This window comes from Sprattus sprattus (genome assembly GCF_963457725.1).
Source record: "Sprattus sprattus genome assembly, chromosome: 3".
Classification (NCBI taxonomy): Eukaryota; Metazoa; Chordata; class Actinopteri; order Clupeiformes; family Clupeidae; genus Sprattus; species Sprattus sprattus.
In genome coordinates, this window is record NC_137922.1 from 10,867,404 (window position 1) to 10,887,805 (window position 20,402).

Genomic DNA, 20,402 nt, shown 5'->3' on the forward strand with positions numbered 1-20,402 from the left:
GGGAAGTCGCAGAAGTCAAATGTTTTTTCTATTCTTCATGCAATTGCCAATGTTTGCAGCAAGCTGACAAGAGAGGTTGGTTGAGATCACAAATCACAAACACTCACACAAATCATACAAGTGCATGCTGACTTAGTGGGTGTTTTTGGTCTGTTGTCCAGTAGCCTACTATCCATAGTGTCACCCTTGTGTATTGTGTGCATATGTGGCAGGTTGGGCAACGCCTCCACAGTTAGTCCCCCAGGCAACCTGACCTCCCAGGTGCAATGCGTTGAGTAATGGCAACACCGATTGGCTGGCGGGCTCATGTGTTGAGCTCATGTGTTGATGTATAAGTCCGTGGTATAGCACCAGTAGATACTCTTGCCGAACAGAAAGGGTTAAGATTATTGCAAAGGCAGCGGAAAAATATCTGGATATGGAAGAGCTGTCAATAGAGCTGATCAATGCAACAATAGCAGGGATAGCTGGGGTATCATCGCAGTCTACAGGAGACGGAAATGAAGGATGTTAAACATTTTACAATGGAATGCCAGGAGTCTGATTGCCAATGGACAAGAGTTAAAGCAACACATTGAAGAGCTACAAGATAAACCGAATATAATATGTATTCAGGAATCATGGTTAAAACCCTCATTTGATTTTATTATGTATGGATACTCAGTAGTGCGGAAGGATAGAACTTCAACTGCAGGTGGTGGAGTTGTTACTTTTATCCAACAGGGAATTCCGTATAGAGTTGTTAGCTATAATGAAGAGCTTGAGCTAGTTATAATTGAAGTGTGGGTCAATAAAACTAAAATTAGGATAGCCAACTTTTATAATCCTTGCCAAAAAATATCTACTGAAATGTTGGATAGAGTGTGTGATGTGGAAAATTCCAAAATTATTGTGTGTGGAGATTTCAATGCACATAGTACCTTGTGGGGAAGTGTAAGAAATGATGGAAATGGGTACAGTATAGAAGAATACTTGGATAGTAATATGTTAGTATGTCTAAATGATGGAAGAGGAACTAGATATGATACGGCTAAGGGTGCAGAGTCTGCATTAGATTTAACTTTGGTTTCACAACAATTAGCAGGATCCTGCACGTGGGAGGTGAGTAGTGAAAACGCAATAGGCAGTGACCATTACCCAATTTGGATTAAAATAAGGAATCAAAACATAAATTTAGAAGAAAATTGGATTCCCAGATGGAAGATGAGAGGGGCTAATTGGGGACTCTATGATTTTAAAGTAAGCAGCAAACTAATTGAAATTAGTAATTTAAGTGATAATATTGAAGAAAGTAATAATGCGATAATTAATATAATATATGAAGGAGCAGAAGAAACAATAGGTAAAACATCTGGATATAAGAAGAAGAAAATGGTGCCATGGTGGTCAGAGGAGTGTAGAGAAGCTATAAAAGTTAGGAACAAGGCATTTAGAGTTGTCAAGTCAAATCATACCTTCAATAATTTAGTTGAGTATAAGAGAGCCCAAGCTAAGGCTAAAATGACCATACGTGCAGCCAAAAAGAAATCATGGAGAGATTTTTGCAGCAGCATAGGTCCAGAAATTAAGATAAGTGAGGTCTGGGGAATGATCAGAAAAATGGGAGGAATAAGAAGGGACTTCTCTTTGCCAGTCATTAAAGGAAATGGTAAGGAGGCAGTGACAAATGCAGAGAAGGCTGAGATACTTGCCAGAGCCTTTGTTAAAGTACATAGTATGCAAAACCTAACAGCGGATGAGATAGTGTGGAGAACAAAAGTAATAGAGGATAATAAAATTATACTGGAAAAGAAAGAATCAGATAACTGTGCTCTTAACGCAGAATTTACACTTTTTGAGTTAAAAAAGGCAATAATTGGTGCAAAAGATACATCACCAGGGAAGGATGGGATATGTTATAAGATGATTGAAAATCTGTCAGATCTAGCAAAGATGGTAATAGTTGAACTATTCAATAAAATCTGGAAGCAAGGAAGATTGCCTAGTAGTTGGAAGCATTCAGTAGTTGTTCCAATAGGGAAACCAGGTAAAGACAGGACTGAGGTTAAGAGTTATAGACCAATAGCCTTGACTTCTAACCTATGTAAAGTAATGGAGAGAATGATAACTAAAAGACTAGGATATGAAATTGAAAAAAAAGGTCTCCTCTCTCCTTGCCAGAGTGGGTTTAGGAGTGGAAGGTCAACTATGGATCCAATTGTATGTTTGGAGAATGAGATTAGGAAGGCACAAGTAAACAAAGAAGCTGTGGTAGCCATCTTCTTTGACATAGAAAAGGCGTACGATATGCTATGGAAGGAGGGTCTTTTAATTAAACTAAACAAAATGGGTATAGGCGGGAACATGTTTAACTGGATCAAGGATTTCCTAAAGGACAGAACGATAGAGGTAAGAGTAGGAGTAGAGGCATCAGACATATTTGCAACAGAAAATGGCACCCCACAGGGGAGTGTTTGTAGTCCGATGCTGTTTAATATAATGATTAACGACATCTTTGACAAAACGGACAGGAGGATGGGCAAAGCATTGTATGCAGATGATGGAGCTCTGTGGGTGAGGGGCCGAAACATTGACAATCTTGTGTTACAAATGCAGTATGCAGTAACCCAGGTGGAGAGATGGTCATTCGAATGGGGGTTTCATCTTTCAATCGAAAAAACACAGGTAATATGCTTTACAAATAAGAGAACAAATCCGTGTTTGGACATAAGATTACAAGGACAGAAACTCAACCAGGTCAATTGCATACGATACCTAGGGGTATGGCTAGACAAAAGATTAACATTTAAGACGCATATACAAAAGGTGGTAGACAAATGCAAGAAAGGGATCAACATTCTGAAGTGTCTCTCAGGGTGTAGCTGGGGAGCGACAGGAATATCACTAGGCAGGATTTATTCTGCACTAATAAGGTCTGTACTAGACTATGGGTGCATAGTATACAAATCTGCAGCAAAGACGACTTTGATTGAATTGGATAGGGTACAAGCAAAGGCTTTAAGAATTTGTTGTGGTGCATTTAGAACATCACCAACCCCAGCAATTCTGGTAGAAACAGGAGAGATGCCTCTAGACTTACGAAGGTTACAGATAGCCATGACATATTGGATTCATTTGAAGGGACATGAGGGAAATCATTTAACTAAGAAAGTTTTAATAGAATGTTGGGAATATGGCCGCAAAAAAGTTGAGAGTTTCGGATGGGAGGGGAATCAGCAGGCAAAGGAAATGGGGATAGACAACATCCCATGCAGCAAAACGATCAGCATGCCTGTAATTCCACCTTGGCATTTCAGTTGGCCAATAATACATATGGAGATCAAAGATAAGGTTAAGAGCAGAGAGGATGTCAATCAATACCTGGATTGGATGTATGGGGATCTGGTACAGATATACACAGATGGGTCAAAAGATTTAGATGGCCAAACAGGGGTAGGAGTATTCATTCCAAAATATGATATTAAGATCAAGAAAAGAACTTCAGATCACCTGGCCGTCTTCTCAGTGGAGATGGTGGCAATCCTGTTAGCTTTAGAATGGGTAGAGGAAAACAAAAAGGATAGGGTAATAATATGTACTGACTCTATGTCAGCACTGTGTAGTATGCAGAGTGGCATATCATCAAGCAGGCAGGATATTTTGGATAACATAAATCAGATACTTTTCTCAGTCAGACGACAAAATCTTTCAGTGGAATTTATATGGGTTCCAGCACATAAAGGTATAGAGGGTAATGAAAAGGCGGACGAATTAGCTAAAGAAGGGGTCACAGCAGAGGAGGTGGAGTGTCATATCTCATTAAGCAAAACAGAAATCAAATCAATTATCAAAAACAAAGTAAATAATATATGGCAGGAGAGATGGGATCAAGAAGAGAAAGGAAGACATCTTTATAACATACAGAAGGAAATCAGGGTTAAAAAGAGCAAAATGAGGAGACAGGAGGAGACTTGGATCACCAGATTAAGGATAGGACATACAGGTTTAAATAAGGGTCTATTTATAGTAGGGAAACATCCTTCTGGAGAGTGCTTGAGTTGTGGAGAGGTAGAGAGCGTGGAACATGTTCTGATAAGTTGCAGGAAATACTCCAGGGAAAGAGAAGTAATGAAACAGAAGATAAAGAAAGAAGTAACTTTGAATATGTTAACTCAGCCCATGGGAAAAAATACAGAAACCGCTCTCATCAGTTATTTAAAGAACACTCATTTAGCTAACAGGATTTAATTTTGGTTTGAATTTTTTATTTACTGTTTTATTTTCTCTTTTTATTTCTTTTTTTTGTTCGTTTTGTTTTGTTTTATTTATTTGTTTATTTACGTTTACGTAGAATGGTAGTCATTTAAACCTAATAGGATCATACCTCAGCCCAGCAGATGGCGGTAATGCATAAGTCTGCAAACTGCCAACAAAACTCTAAAGAAGAAGAAGTAGATACTCTTTGCCTACCTGTTGTGGTTGCTTCCGGGGTGCCCCATTAGTTGGAATGGTGGGGTGGCTTTCTTATCTGGCACGTTCAGACGAATGCTAATTAAGGTAAGCCACTTTTGGCGTTTAGCCACATCGGCCAGTGCTAGACCGTTTCATAGGTTTTAATACTGCTGTGTTACATGTCTGCAGTGGGATTAATTTGCGGTTACTAGCAAGGCTAGTGTTACATTGCGTGGATACCGGGTGCTCAGTGGGAATCAGCTGGAGGTAGGCTGATTCGTTTAATCATACCGCGCTGTGTTTTCTACGTGCACTTTTAAGGCATGAATGACAATACTATTTGTATTCTTTGTTGCGTTAGCCGGAGCAGAGCTTCCATAGCTGCGTTCGTGGCCTGTTCCTGAGCCTGCAGTAATTGCTGCTCGGTCTACAACGCAGAGACCCAACAAGTGTCCCCGCTCCACTTCAAGGCTGCTGTTCTGTGTGACTGTATTAGTACATGTTTTCTTGTCGGTGTCCCTATTGGTTTTACGCATGTACGGGGCTTGCTCTGGTGATGCTGCTGTCCATTTCCGCCTGACCTTGTATAGCCTGTTCCTTGACATTCATGCATGATTTCGTTCGTTTATTTTGCTTTGGCGCATGATTCTGTTTTGTTTGGTTCTTTTACGTAAGCGCACGATCCCGTTTATTTGTTTATTTTGCTTAGTGCATGATCTCGTTTGGTTGCTGCTTTGCTTTAGCGCATGATTGTTTTGTTGGTTGGTTTCTTTTGTGTTCGCGCATCTGCTTGGTCTGTGTCTTTACATTAGTGCATGATCTCTGGTGCTTTAGTGCATTCTGTTTTGTTTCTTTGATTTACTGCCTGTTTTGTTAATTGTGGTTGTGGGACTGGCTTGCTCATCACATAACCTAAGTCTGCTTCTCGAAGTGTGTGTGTGTGTGTGTGTGTGTGTGAAGTACTACAGGTCACTGTTATCAGGACTGTTCGTTCCTGCTGGCCGCCCCTGAGGCTCCAGTGGACTGCCAGAGGTCCTCTGTCCCTAACCCTCCTGCCCAAAGCTAAGTAGCTATCCATAGCGCAGCGCAGTGTAGTTACTTCGGCTACCCTTAATGCCTTCTTGGTTGATATTACTAATTCCAGTGCCTCTCTACCCCTCTCCTCCCCCTGGACAGGTGCAGTGGGTGCTACCCGAGCGACAGGCGGACCCCCAGGTGGTGGAGCTCCCCCCTCTCACTTTTCCCTTGCTGTGAGCACAACGGTTGCCCTACTTTGCAGTGCATATTTGTTTCCATACACGTGTGGTGTGCCTTTTGGGCCTCTCCCCTCCCCCTATCGGGAAGTCCTGCTCGCCGTGGTAAGCCCTTGCCCTGCTCCACCTACACTATCCCAGGCTACTGGCCCATCAGCAAAGCTTCGACCCTTCTCGCAGACTCCTTATTGGGGCCCTAGCCTATCGAATGCCATTTCCATCTGTATGTCTATGGCTGGAAGTACTACATTAGTTGCTGTGTGTGCTATGATATGCAGGTGTGTCTAAAACAGCCCTATATGGTCAGTTGTGTGAGAGGCAACGGCCCTTGTTGAAATTGTTCTGTATTTGTCCTGTCCTGTTTTATTATTCTCCTGACGCCTGTTAATAAATGATTATTTATGGAATTCCTGTCTCTTGCCAATGAGTGTTACGAACTTGTTTGCCTTGTTATATGTGAGGTAAGATAAAGTCTATTCCTAGGGTGACTCCCTAGGTGGCGTAGTCGACATCTAGTATCTTGTCCAAATTTCCTCGCCACTGTCACACATATATTAGGCTATAGCCTACGTGGTAGTTGCTGTTGTTGCCTGGGGGGGGGGGGGGGGGGGGTCTCCTTCTCCTCTAAGATTTTTTCCCAGAATCAGTAGTAAAAAAGCTCTGAGTACACAAAAGCTGATCATTGTATGTGATAAACATTTCTTCCAAGGTAGTTAAAAAATTAAAGAAAACCTGCATAGGTGATCAGATTGATGCAAAGATACATTTATTTCATGTTGTATGGAGGGACACACAATAGTTATTAAAACCTTGAGAAACACTGTTGCACCAATAAATGATCCAAGCGTATAACTATTCCTGAGGTTATTCCGTCATTGCAAATAAGGCATTGCTCTCTTGTTTAGTGGTAACTTCTCACTTCCCACTTTTGCTACATGTTTGCATATTTGCAGTGTATGAAAAACAGAAAGAATCATGACTCAAGCTAATGCAACATCAATGCAATGTACCAGCCAGGAATGCAGATCACATTGTTTTGATGCGTACATATGTATGGTAACTGGAGAAAATGTGTTCTTTGCTAATATAACTATGTCCAAGGTGTTGACTATTTCTAACACTCCTTCGTGTCTTGCTTGTGTTTCAAAAGAATACACTTGATAGGCAACAGCGTGGTTTTTGGTCAGTCCGTCTTGCTCTGGATTCTTTCCTGTCATCTGTAACTCAGCTTTTTGCCATGCAATGCCAAATGCACCTGATTTTATCAGGCAAACATTTTGATTTTACAGTGTCCACCAACGTTGCCATTTCATTGGAGCAGCCTCGATAGTCATGATTCACATAATTGGGAGCCTTGTTGAGGGGAATGATGGAAAGTCCCCTATCCTAAGTCATCAAATAAGATTGGTTACCAGAAAGGCACAGTGGCCTTTGTGAATGTGAATAGTGTATAAAATGCACACAAGCTGCATGTGCCAACAAAAATATGTCAGTTTAGTTGTGCTACCCTGGCTGCATCAACGGCAAACATCACAAAACTCAGTATCATTGTGTCTTTAGGCTATAATGGGATACAAATGTTTATTACTATGTTTTTTATAACATTTAATCTGATTGGTGAACTGCCTGGATATTAGCCCAACTGATGCCCCATAGGACCCACCTCTGAGGGTTGTTCAATAAGTGCAATAACGTTTCAGTAATCAACTCACTGCCAGTTAAGAAAATGCTGCTGTTATGACACTTGCCTGTTCACCTCTTAGAGTGAAAAAAGAATCCTAAATATCTCTTACTAAAAACACTCTTCTGTTTTATTGTTTTTTTAATCATGCACTGGTGCCATTCTGGGTAGCACATATTCCTTTCTTGCCCACATTTGCTGACTCTCAAACTCACACACGTAAAGAAACCGAGTCACTTTCTTTTCCCCTCTTCTTATCATTATCACAGGTGCAGGATAACTGGCTCATAGCAGAAGTGCGGATGGCCCCACTTTGAGGTGATGATATATGATCATAATCGTAAAATGTTATTGCAAACACAAGTTTCTAACTGCAGTCAGTCACCTTCTGGTTGTGGACATCTGAGGGACAATACACAAAAAAGGTATATCATGATTCTGAGAGCATGCTCTTTTCAAAGTGTCCCATTGCGAATGTCTACTTTAAGTTCATGTATATTTAAGACATGCAAGATATAAACAGTATATACTCAATTTAATTAAAATTAACAAAAGCATTGATGGAGATAATTTCCAAGCACTGTTAATGACTTAAGAATATATTAATCAAGTACCTTGTATTAATATATTCCTTGTATGAATCATGTGCTTAAGCAGGAACATGGCTTTTCTGTGTGTGTGTGTGTGTGTGTGTGTGTGTGTGTGTGTGTGTGTGTGTATTAGGTGCCACTTAGTCTGCATATGTACAAGAGCATGTTTAGACCAGAGGTGATAAGAAGGGAACTGCTTCTTCCGACCTTGTGCAAAACTGGCATCCTTGCAAGACAGGGAGCCTCGGACGTCAGAGATCCACCACGTGGTTGTCCCTGCTGAATGCTTAACTTCTGTCTATATAAACCTTGTGTGATGTGTTTATCCTTGCTTCACTTTCAGCCTTGTGTTGGGAGGGGAGCCTGACTGCAATTGTTGTTGTGGTTTTTCTAATAAATGTTCTGAAATACAGCACCAGAGTCCTGAGGTAACTAGGGTGAATTTTCACCTATCAAGTATAATTAGTATATAGGATATTACTATCAGTATCAGCTTAATATGATATAGAGGGAGAGGCTTCCCAGCATGATGTGTGGGAATTTTGTTTGTTTAGTTTTAATGAGTTATGGTTAGTCATCGTTGGCTGACATGCCAGATGAAATAAAAAAAGAGGTAGTTGAAGTAAAATATATATACGGTATATGCAGTACTGGCCAAATGCCTCCTGTTTTTAAAGCTGATGTCATCCTAATGTTAATCATTGTAAATTACCTGTCCCAAATATGATTGTATGAATTGTTATGGCTTGGGATTGCTCGACTATTTTTTTGATATACCGGTACACAAATGAGCCATGCCCAGATGAAATGTAACCCAATCTGGTATGAAATGATATATGAATTGTGTCAGTCTAGTGAAGTATTGAACCTATGTTGTTTACTGACCAAAAGTGCTTGTTTTATTGCGGTGCTTTCCTGGGTATGCAGTTATTGCAGCCATAAAATCCTCTATCCTGTTTTGTATCGGATATGACAAACAGGAACACTGACCCACTGTGTCTCTGAGCTACAAACATCAGAAATATTATTCAGTGTCATCCATGCTACTGACAAAAGACAATACATGCTGTACATCTTGAGGTATTTAAGGATTGTTTGCACTTTATTGACTGCACTGTATTTCAACTCTGAGTGGGCTGAGGTGAGTGATAAGTTAGGACTTCCTTATAGCTTTATTAATCATTAACAAGCGATGGGTGTTGTAACAGAGTCTTGCAGGAAATTGTTTTTTAAAATTATACATATGGTTTAGCTAGAGGAACAACGGAAGAAGCTGGACAATGCAGAGTTGTTCCTTGATACTTGTGCTGTTGTCAGGTAAGGTACTTTAAAATACTTTCCTGAAAGTAGAAAAGCTGTCATATCATCCAGTATAGTGGTTTAGAGTAGGACATTCATTTGTAGACCTTTAGGATGTAGTAATGTAAATATTACTGCATACATATATACATGCAGACATAATTTAGAAGTGAATATCATGTTACAGATTGCGTTCCGTGTTATTCAATGTCTTTCATCAGTGTACCATTTCTGTTTTAGTTTGGTTGAGTTGCTTTCATTTGGTATCAAAGGCTGCTGAAAGTACGATGTAATGTTTTTCATTTGTTTAAGCAAATCTGATAAATCATCTCAGCATGGGCATTTGCCAAATGGATAACTATTAGCATTTAGTCTATGTCTGACATAAAAATGAAAATGTACTAAAAGATGTATCAATAGCTGTGTCCTTTATTTATCCACAGGGTATTGTACATAATGATATTCAAAAGTTATACTAAATTGAATCTAATACATTTTATGCTTTAAATTAAGAATAATTTATCCTCATGAATCATTTCATTTGGCCACCATTGTGTTTCACGGAAATAGCTATTTGTAAGGTCTGTGTTCTGTCCCTGTCTTGTTTCCCTATGTATCCCTTGTGTTCTCACGTGTGTCTTCATTTGTGTTTGTTTACCCTTGTCTCCTCGTGTCTGTCTCCTCACGCCCTTCCCTTCTTATTCTGCTTGTGCTGGTTATTAGTTTGTCTCCCTTGTGTGTCATGTGATCTTTGTTCCTTGTCTAGTCTTTGTGCTTCCTTGTTCCCACCATGTGCTTTTCACCATGTGCTTCCCTGTGTTTGTTTGTGTATACCATGTGCCCTCGTTGCTGTCGTTGTCTCCCCCCGCCTTGATTGTTCTCACCTGTCCCTCGTTATATGTTCCTGTTAATTCCCTTGTTTGTTCCACCTGTGTTTCATTGTCTGCCCCGCCTTGATTGTCTTCACCTGTCCCTTGTTATCTGTTGTGTGTGTATTCATACTCCTTGTGTTCTTGTCTCTCGTTGCTGGTTCGTCATAAATGTTACGTGTTTGTTTCCCAGTGTTCTCAGTGTTTTTTGAGTGTTCCTCCGTGTTCACAGTATTATTTGATATTTCTCGTGTGCCGAACCCTGGACAGTAAAGCGTTTATTCTTCATTCTACCCCTTGTGTCTGAGTCGTGCGTTTGAGTTCAACACCCCACCTCCAATTCGTAACACTATTGCTATAAAGATGTTTTGCTTCTTGTTATTAAACCACATAGGCCCGTGACATTTTGGCCACATAATAAGCTCCCTAGTTTAAATGGCATGCAAAGAGTAAAGTTAAGGGTCAAACTGAAGGTTATAGCTGTCATTAACTTATCTCAATGACAAGACAGGCTTATACTATTTTTTTATTTCCATAACCTGAATAAGCTTAAAATGTTATGAGGAGTTTTCTTGTTTATCTGTCTTCTAATGTGCCTATATCTCTTTTACAGCGCTATTCAATACAGCCCAAACTATTCCAACCACGAAACCAGACTACAGCACAACAATTCTCCTTTTTCGCTTTAATTATTCTAGCACTGTTGGCTTAGCTGATACTACTCTCTCCGGTGTGACACCTGCTGTATCTCACAGTCCACAGTCTACTGGGACTCAACCATCAGAAACAAGCATCAACATCTCCAATCCTAACCCAACTTCTCCATCCAGCACTCCTGTTTCTCCCACAGCTATCTTCACTCTTGCCACAACTCCTCCATCAACTACTCCCAATTCACCTCTACTTCCCCCTACCAATACCACAACCCCTCAATCAAGTACGCTTACTATAGCTACAGCTCTTTCTACTCCTTCGACAACATCAAGTACTACTACTACAAATACTACAACTCCTCCATCAACTACTACCAGTACCACTCTTCTTCCCACAGTCCATAACACAGCCCCTCCATCAAGTACGCTTACTATGACTACAGCTCTTTCTAGTCCTGCCACAACATCAAGTACTGCAGTTACTACTGAAGCTACTGTCAATTATACTACAACTGCCCCATCAACTACTCCCAATACCACTCTACTTCCCTCTACCAATACCACAACATCAATTACTGCAGTTACTACTGAAGCTACTGTCAATTATACTACAACTCCTCCATCAACTACTCCCAATACCACTCTACTTCCCTCAGCCCACAACACAGCCCCTTCATCAAGTACGCTTACAATGACTACAGCTCTTTCTAGTCCTGCCACAACATCAAGTACTACTAATAGAAATACTACAACTCCTCCATCAACTACTCCCAATACCACTCTTCTTCCCTCTACTAATACCACAACCCCTGAATCAAGTACACTTTCTATGACTACAGCTCTCTCTTCCCCTACCACAACATCAATTACTGCAGTTACTACTGAAGCTACTGTCAATTATACTACAACTCCTCCATCAACTACTCCCAATACCACTCTACTTCCCTCTACCAATACCACAACATCAATTACTGCAGTTACTACTGAAGCTACTGTCAATTATACTACAACTCCTCCATCAACTACTCCCAATACCACTCCATTTCCCACAGCCCACAACACAGTCCCTCAATCAAGTACGCTTACTACTGCTCTATCTTCTCCTTCCACAACATCAAGTACTACTAATAGAAATACTACAACTCCTCCATCAACTACTCCCAATACCACTCTTCTTCCCTCTACCATTACCACAACCCCTGAATCAAGTACACTTTCTATGACTACAGCTCTCTCTTCCCCTACCACAACATCAATTACTGCAGTTACTAGTGAAGCTACTGTCAATTATACTACAACTCCTCCATCAACTACTCCCAATACCACTCTACTTCCCACAGCCCACAACACAGCCCCTTCATCAAGTACGCTTACAATGACTACAGCTCTTTCTAGTCCTGCCACAACATCAAGTACTGCAGTTACTACTGAAACTACTGTCTCTTATACTACAACTCCTCCATCAACTACTTCCAAGACCACTCTTCTTCCCTATACCAATGCCACAACCCCTGAATCAAGTACGCTTACTATGACTACAGCTCTCTCTTCTCCTACCACAACATCAAGTACTGCCGTTACTACTGAAGCTACTGTCTCTTATACTACAACTCCTCCATCAACTACTCCCAATACCACTCTACTTCCCTCTACCAATACCACAACCACTCCATCAAGTACGCTTACTATGACAGCTCTCTCTTCTCCTACCACAACATCAATTACTGCAGTTACTACTGAAGCTACTGTCTCCTATACTACAAATCCTCTATCAACTACTCCCAATACCACTTTTCCTCCCCCTACCATTACCACAACCCCTCAAGTCCCACTAAAATGCTCCAATGGTGGCATTGCGCAAGATGGAGTCTGCATCTGTCCGGATGAGTGGAGTGGTGACACCTGCTCTATTGGTTCGAATCATTTCCTCATCATTCCATTGCATAATGTGGGAGATACAGTACATTTCCCTCTTTGACTGGCTGATTTTGGATTTACAATTATGTCCAATATGTAATGTTCAGTTAAGGTTTGAGATTATTATCGACATGTTCGATGTCACTGGTCATGCACAAGAATTATACAGTTTGAATAATTTCACTAATGTACTGAATCTGCATAGCATGTACAGATTATTGCTATGTTCCTAAACTAATGTCCTTTTTTTAGCTAACTTCTGTAATAAGACTCAACTGGAAGATTTTGAGTTCCCACAAACTGTAGTTGGCTGGTTCGCTTACTCTTCAAAGATGTGTCCACCTGGTACAACCAACGGTATGTAAACCTCTTAACAAGGATTGATAACATGTTGAGTTATTTCATGACATTTGGGCAAATCAAACATTTAGATTTGTCCCCTCCCTTTTTCTCTCTACTCCATATAGCTGGCATTTCCAGAGCCTCAGCCAGATGCTCGTACAACAATGGAAACCCCGAATTTGACTCCATTGAAAAAATTGAATGTGAATTAACCCTTGAGAATATTCAAGCCAATGTGAGTAACTGAGGTGATGGTTAGCAGTTTGAAGATCTGCAACCTTTCTGTTTGTGTGTTTTCCTCCAAATCTATGAAGTTTATTTCTTTCCACGTCCTCCGATCAGGTCACGGTTTCACTTGGGGCAGTGGAAGCACAGCAGCTAGCAAGTTGTACACAGATCCTTACTTCAAGACCAGAGCAGCTGACGGCCTCAAACATCACTTCCGCAGCGCAGATAGTAAATACCATCCTGTCCAACAGCATCAACCTTACAGAGGTAATTTTCATGTAGGTTATGTAACATGCTAGCTTGCACTTATTTTCAAAGAAGGGGTGTGGGTGCTTTAACCAGTGTAACCTGTGCTCTATCACAAAAATCCTCCACAGTGTTTCCGTTTGAAGCATGTTTCAGTGTGACAGACAAGGGCAGCATCCTTACTATGATGTACTTTACATCTTTGCATCTCTTTACAGGGGATAGCTGAGGCTGCTGTCACAACAATTAGTCAGCTACTGGCTGCTGATCCTCAACAATTCCCTGGGCAAAGCAATGCCAACGTAAGGTAAGATACTAAAACCTAAGGTAGATCTTTCTGTGTGTGCGTGTGTGTGTGTGTGTGTGTATGGGTGCGTGTGTGCGTGTCCGTGTGCGCGAGAGTGCGTGAGAGTGCGTGAGTGTGTGTGTGTGTGTGTCTGCACATGATGATATAATATATAAATTATGTTCCTGTGTGTGTGCATGTGGGTGTTAACCTCCATTTTTTCCCAGTCTAACAGGAACCTTGGAAAGGTTTTCAGTAAGTCAGAGTCATAATGTATCCTTGGTGGTTCAGCCCAGACTGGTGGTTCAGTCTACTCAGGTGCGAAGTGACCAGACAGGAGGCATCCAATTCAGTGCACTCTCTGGTGAGTTATATTTATATATATTACAACCCTAGTCAAACCTTTCCGTTTGCTTACATGTCCATTGAAGGGATAATACATAATATTTAGTGAGCCAACTGCTGGTACATACATGCATCAGTTATTTTGAGGTTGGTAACGTAGTTACAAACTGTAAATGAAAGCATGCTAGCTAGGCCTCAGGAATATATGCATTGTCTTCATTGTAAGGTCACTGGAATGTACAAATGTGTATAAGAGAAGTAGGGAATTTATTTACACTATCTGAAATCTGTCTCAAATGCTGCTTTATGCTTTGACTTTACAAATACCTTTGTTCAGCTGAAATTGTTAATATATGTAAAACGTAACAGAACAAATATGTCCATGAATATGATGACTTGGTTGGTTTTTGCTTTGGGGTCTTTAGCGCTTGCTCCTCAAATGGTGTGGCCTTTCTCAGTATTGATCCCATTCTCCCCATCCTTCAACAATAGGCACATCAAATAACTTTACAACAAACAGAATACAACTGGAAAAGAACATCTCAGAAATTGGAGATACTCAAATTCCCTCTGATGTCCAGATTTTCATAAGACTTCCCCCAGGTATGTACTGATGGTCTTCATGTTGGGAGATAGTATCTGCATAGTCTGGTCAGTGTCGTCTGTACTGCAATTTCTCTCTCTCCTTCTCTGTCTGCTTCTTTGCCAGAACGGAGTCAAAGTGTTAGTGTTGGTTTTGTGCTCTATGAGAACGACCTCCTCTTCAGGTCAAAAGCCTTCCAGCCCTCACTTGACACTAGGAGGATGGTGATCTCTGGAAGTCTAGGAAATGTCAAAGCCGAACAAGTGACCTTACGGTTCATGCCCATGGTAAGGAGAAGTTACCTCATTGTGGTTTCTTGATGAGGCCAAGCGTGATGAGGAGCAAAACCCACATTTTGAATATGTACAGTATGTCACTGCTAAATCACAGCCTGCAAGACAGGGTGAGATCCGGTAAAGAAAGAAGAAAAAATATATATTCTATTCTGGTATGTGAGCTGCCATTGTTTGGTATAGGAAAAGTGCAGCCTTTAAGTGAGAGCCATCACAAAAATCTCTGTTAAAGCTACAGACACAATACTGTAGTAAACCACAGTAACACAAATTCTGATAGTTCCTAGTCCCGCACTGGTGGCCTGTGGAATTGGATGTTTTCCATCTAGCTGAAACCTACGGGGAAACATGAGTGAGTGCATCTGTTTTTGTGGACTAAGATGGTCAAATGCATGGTTTGTTTACCCTAGAATGTATCTAACAAAGTCCTGCATGACTTTGCCTGTGTGTTCTGGGACTACAGCCTGAATGACTGGAGCACCAAGGGCTGCTCTAAAGTGAACCTCTCAACTGGGAGTCTCCAGTGTCGCTGTAACCACACTACTAACTTTGCTGTGCTAATGGTTAGTACTGCCATTGAGTTCCGTTTCATCGCTTACTTCACTCTAAACCTTTGAAAAACATTCAGAACTTCCTCTGGGTTTGTGTTTAAAAGTTGTTAAATTTTTCATCTAATTTGCACATTTCAAGTGAAAGATTATATATTGTGTCCACACAAGATACAGTATGACGTATTGATCTGTGTGCTACTGTGAGGTTAAAGAGAGCTTACACATATCTGTCTTTTTCAGTCTTTTAGGGCAGATCCAAAGTATGCTGAGGCACTGAGTCTGATCAGCATTGTGGGGTGCTCTTTATCAATTGTGGGACTGATATTAACTATCATTTTCCAAATTATCACCAGGTAGGTGCTTACAGAAGCTTGCGATTAAGACTTTTGTTATTAGATCTGAACCAATAAATGCATGTGTTTCTAGATGTGGATGTGGATCAAGTCCTGTCTATCTGTAGAATTGATCTTAGAAATGTGTATGCAATTTAAAGCAGCCATACTTTATCAAACCGTAAACATTGCACCAAGCCTTTTGTGTGCAGGACACACCAATAAACATTTACAAATGATGCCACGCCATTGAACAAATCCATTCTCCCTCGTCCAATTCAATTGGTTGATATTGAGAAGATAGTGCCATCTACTGGAAAAGAGTTAAAATGGCATCAATGGATTTCATTTTGATTACCCGGGAAAAAAACTAATTTGGTGTTCAGAAGTCATAACAACAGCTTGGAACTTAACCTACTGCTGAATATACTGATTTGATAATTTGACGGCGCACTTAATCTTTCTAGTTTCATTGTCTAAATGGAGATGAAATGTTTTTTGTTCTTCACAGAAAGACCAGAAAGAGTGCACCCACAATCCTCCTGGTCAGCATCTGTGTGTGTATGACCATCTTTTACTTCCTCTTCCTGTTTGGAATCAATAACCCCAATGCCAGTTTAGACCGGGACATCAAAGCGTCAGAGGAGAACACCATCCCGTCCTCTGACCTCCACCAGGAGCCTGACAAAGGGCCCTGCACTGCACTCACTGCCCTGATGCAGTACTTCCTGTTAGCCACCTTCACCTGGAACACCCTCTACGCTGTGCACATATTCTTACTCATCAGAAAAACCCTCTCAGGTCCACCTAGAGGTTTCCTGGCGGTGTCCATAGCTATAGGCTGGGGTTAGTAACAGCGCCAGATCTCTCCATAAAATGGAAATTACACAGACTGTGAAAAATAAGGGACAGTTCACAGATTGCACATCTAACACAGAAACAGGAGCGATAAAGAGAGCAGTAATCTAGTAGGGGGTTAACCAGACACTCTTGTGCTTTAATTGGTGGGTTGGTATTTGTGAATATGAAAATACATGACTGTGGTAAGGTAACAGAGATGCTGAGTTATGCTGAGTTCAGAGTAGGGCACCACAAGGAGACATTTCCCACAACAAAGGTTATGTGCTTGGTTATATGGAGGGAGGAGTTCAAAGAAGAACTTATGTTGTTAATGCAACGGCCGACTACATAAAACAGAGAACACTATGCTAAGCCATTTATGTGCATTAAATAACCCTTTGCTCACTGGACCTGTGAGATTTTGGGGGGGGCGTTTTGTATGCCTTTATTTGGATAGCACAGTTGAAGATATGACAGAAAGCGAGGCGTGCAGAAGAGGTGGGGAGAGGATTGGGAAATGACATCAGGCCAGACTTGAACCTGTGTCCCCTCGGGCAATGTAGCCCGTAAGTGGGGGGCTTTATCGGCTTTTTTGTAGCACTTCCAGGTCTATTTGTATAATATGAGATAGAATGCCACAGGTGTCATCTTCTTCTCTCCCTCACAGGATTCCCTGCTGTTGTGGTTGCAATCACACTGGGAGTGTCTTACAGAGTGGATGATCCTTTGGGCTATCGACGGGAAGACTTGTGAGTAGTAACAGCCAATGCAGTCATAAATGAAGATGTTAAAAGAAATAAACTAAACTGATTGTCAATGATGTAATTTTGGTTAACTGAGTTGGTCAGCGGTAATGTACAGATGTACTAATGTTTCAGCTGTTGGCTTGCGGCTCTGAACCAAGATGGGGAGTTTGACTTCGGAAAGCCATTTTTTGGGGGCTTTTTGCTTCCAGTAGCTATTATGCTGCTTTCGAATGCTGCCGTGTTAATATACTTTGGAATTGCTACATGCAAGAAGGATCCCCTGTTAAGCAGGTAACTTGTTTACATTTCGTACAAATCGTCAGGTGTGTTTATGGAATAATAACTACATTCTTACAAGTTCACTCGGCAGTTTTTATGATGTGTCTTTAATTCTCTAATTGACACACCAGGTTAACTGTTCATCGGATAGACAAAAAAACTTGTACCACAGAATTCCTTTATTTACAAAGACTAATGATTTCCAGCCCTCATTCATACTCCCACCACAACCACAGTGTTTCCACAACACATATTGAATGAGTTTATAGAAGTTCAAACAATTGCTGACACTTAAATGCGCATGCACACACACACACACACACACGCACGCACGCACGCACGCACGCACGCACGCACGCACGCACGCACGCACGCGCACGCGCACGCGCACGCGCACGCGCACGCGCACGCGCACGCGCACGCGCACAGACACAGACACAGACACAGACACAGACACAGACACAGACACAGACACAGACACAGACACAGACACAGACACAGACACAGACACAGACACAGACACAGACACAGGCACAGGCACAGGCACAGGCACAGGCACAGACACAGACACAGACACAGACACAGACACAGACACAGACACAGACACAGACACAGACACAGACACAGACACAGACACAGACACAGACACAGACACAGACACAGACACAGACACAGACACAGACACAGACACAGACACAGACACAGACACAGACACAGACACAGACACAGACACAGACACACGCGTCACATGGATCCTGACACAATGAGATGTATGTTACCATATGCCCTGTGTGGCCTTATTCCAGTTAGACTGAAGCATACTCTGGCAGTGCAGAACTTCACTTCAGTAGGTTCTCTTATTTGTTCTTTGCAGCACAAACAGCACCTCACTGAAGAAGTTGTTCATGAGCAGCTTCTCTCTGGGGGCTCTCCTCGGCCTTACGTGGGTTCTGGGCTACCTGGTAATCTCTACCACTGACCCCACACTGAGCAACATCTTCAGCATATTATTCTGTGTGTGTAACACCACCCAGGTTAGTAAAGATAGATGTATACACACATAAACTGTAACCCATTTCTTCATATCCCAAACAGACACTTGATTGAAACTATGATGTTTTTTCAGACAGTTTTTAAAGGCAATATGTAGGTAATTGTAATCTGACTTGCTCTAACACACCCTTTATCTGTTTATCTGTCTGTCTGTCTGTCCATACGCTGTGCCTACGCAGGGCTTACAGATCTTCATTTTATTTACGGTGAGGACGGCCTTCTTCAGGAAGATGTTCGTGTCCATCACACATTCAGTATCAGCTCCTGAGATTGGTTTCCACAGACAGAAGTACGTCCTGCAGGACCTCAAGAAACGCTCACATGAGTTGTCAAGAAGTGCAGACACAGACCATTCTGACGGAACTTTCTCACAGACCACTTCATACGTTTAGTCTTTGCACAACTGTGAAAAAGTAGGGGGGGGGGGGGGGGGGGGAGGGAGAGAGAGGCATTCTGATCTTTTATTCATGAATTTCTAAAACTGATGTGATGAAGTGCCATTTTCAGCCACACTACAGGGGGCGCTGTTTCTGTTCACCAGCTACTCTGGTGGTTGACATGAATCGTCTGCAGCAGCACCAAGCTTTAGGCTATATTATTAACAACAGAGAGAGGCAGTGAAAAACAAACGAAAAAAGACATTTGAATTATGACCATTTTTAGCAACCAATTAGCTAGTAACAGTGTGCACACCTCGACTTGTAATTAATTATTTCATTAATTAACTTTAATGCCTTCAGGCAGGTCCCTTCTTCTGCCGGCTTTTCAGGAAGACATCATTTTCTTTAGGTTCAGCACTAATAGTGATGGTAATCTGTCTATGCATTTGGGTGGGTTTTCTTACTGTTTGTGGTTGTGGTGACATGGCATTTTTGGTCAATAGATGTGGCTGACCTTGACATGTTTTGCCTATTGCTGTGTATTCATGCTACCTGTGTGTCCTTACTGTGTGTGGCAGAGGTGCGTCTATGAAGTGGAAGTGTATGCCTAGGCTGTATTGCTGTGCATAGTTGTTGCCTGTGTAAAAGTTAGTTACAGTACGCCCCCCTGGGAAGTGCAGGGTAATTTGAACACTGATAATCCCCTTAATCCTCTCTTCACACTGCTACCGTCTGGTCCCAGATGCAGCAATTTAAGATGGAAAAGTTTTGTCCCCTCTGCCAGTACCGCACTCAACAAACCAATTTCTAGCACTAATGTTAAGACGCCGAATCACTTGTCATCATGTACACGGGGTGGGGTAGGGAATTAATATATGTTCATACGTTTGTTATGTGGATGTCTTATGTGTCAGACTATGTGTTGGTCTATCTCTTATAAGCAGATTGTGACTACTTTGGAAAAGTTTTAAGAATGCAGAAGAAATGGGTAATGCTTTTGAGTTGTTTATTTTTGTGTCCATATCCATCACTATGAACATTAAGACAGAACAGTACAGAACAGAAAGCATTATGTATCAGAATGCATAATGAAGCCTCTTTTACCTCTTGATAACGGCACTGATGAAATGCTGCCTTTAGATACTAGGTTTAAGTGGTACTGCTACCAAAAATGTTGCTGTATTAAAGGTTCCCAAGAGCACTGT

General features: G+C 41.4%; 1 protein-coding gene across 1 annotated transcript; it reads left to right on the forward strand.

The window, feature by feature from the left end:
* Positions 1 to 9,235: 9,235 nt before the first annotated feature.
* On the forward strand, positions 9,236 to 19,209 carry LOC308362621 (adhesion G-protein coupled receptor G7-like; the record flags this gene model as incomplete). The annotated part of the gene is made up of 17 exons (XM_080835352.1): positions 9,236 to 9,272; positions 10,737 to 11,007; positions 11,986 to 12,689; positions 12,946 to 13,050; positions 13,161 to 13,270; positions 13,378 to 13,530; positions 13,728 to 13,816; positions 14,023 to 14,159; positions 14,633 to 14,743; positions 14,838 to 15,010; positions 15,427 to 15,579; positions 15,808 to 15,920; positions 16,411 to 16,745; positions 17,407 to 17,488; positions 17,618 to 17,776; positions 18,639 to 18,798; positions 18,997 to 19,209. 17 exons carry the CDS (start codon positions 9,236 to 9,238, stop codon positions 19,207 to 19,209), a joined length of 3,105 nt encoding a protein of 1,034 aa, XP_080691478.1.
* Between the last annotated feature and the right edge of the window lie 1,193 nt (positions 19,210 to 20,402).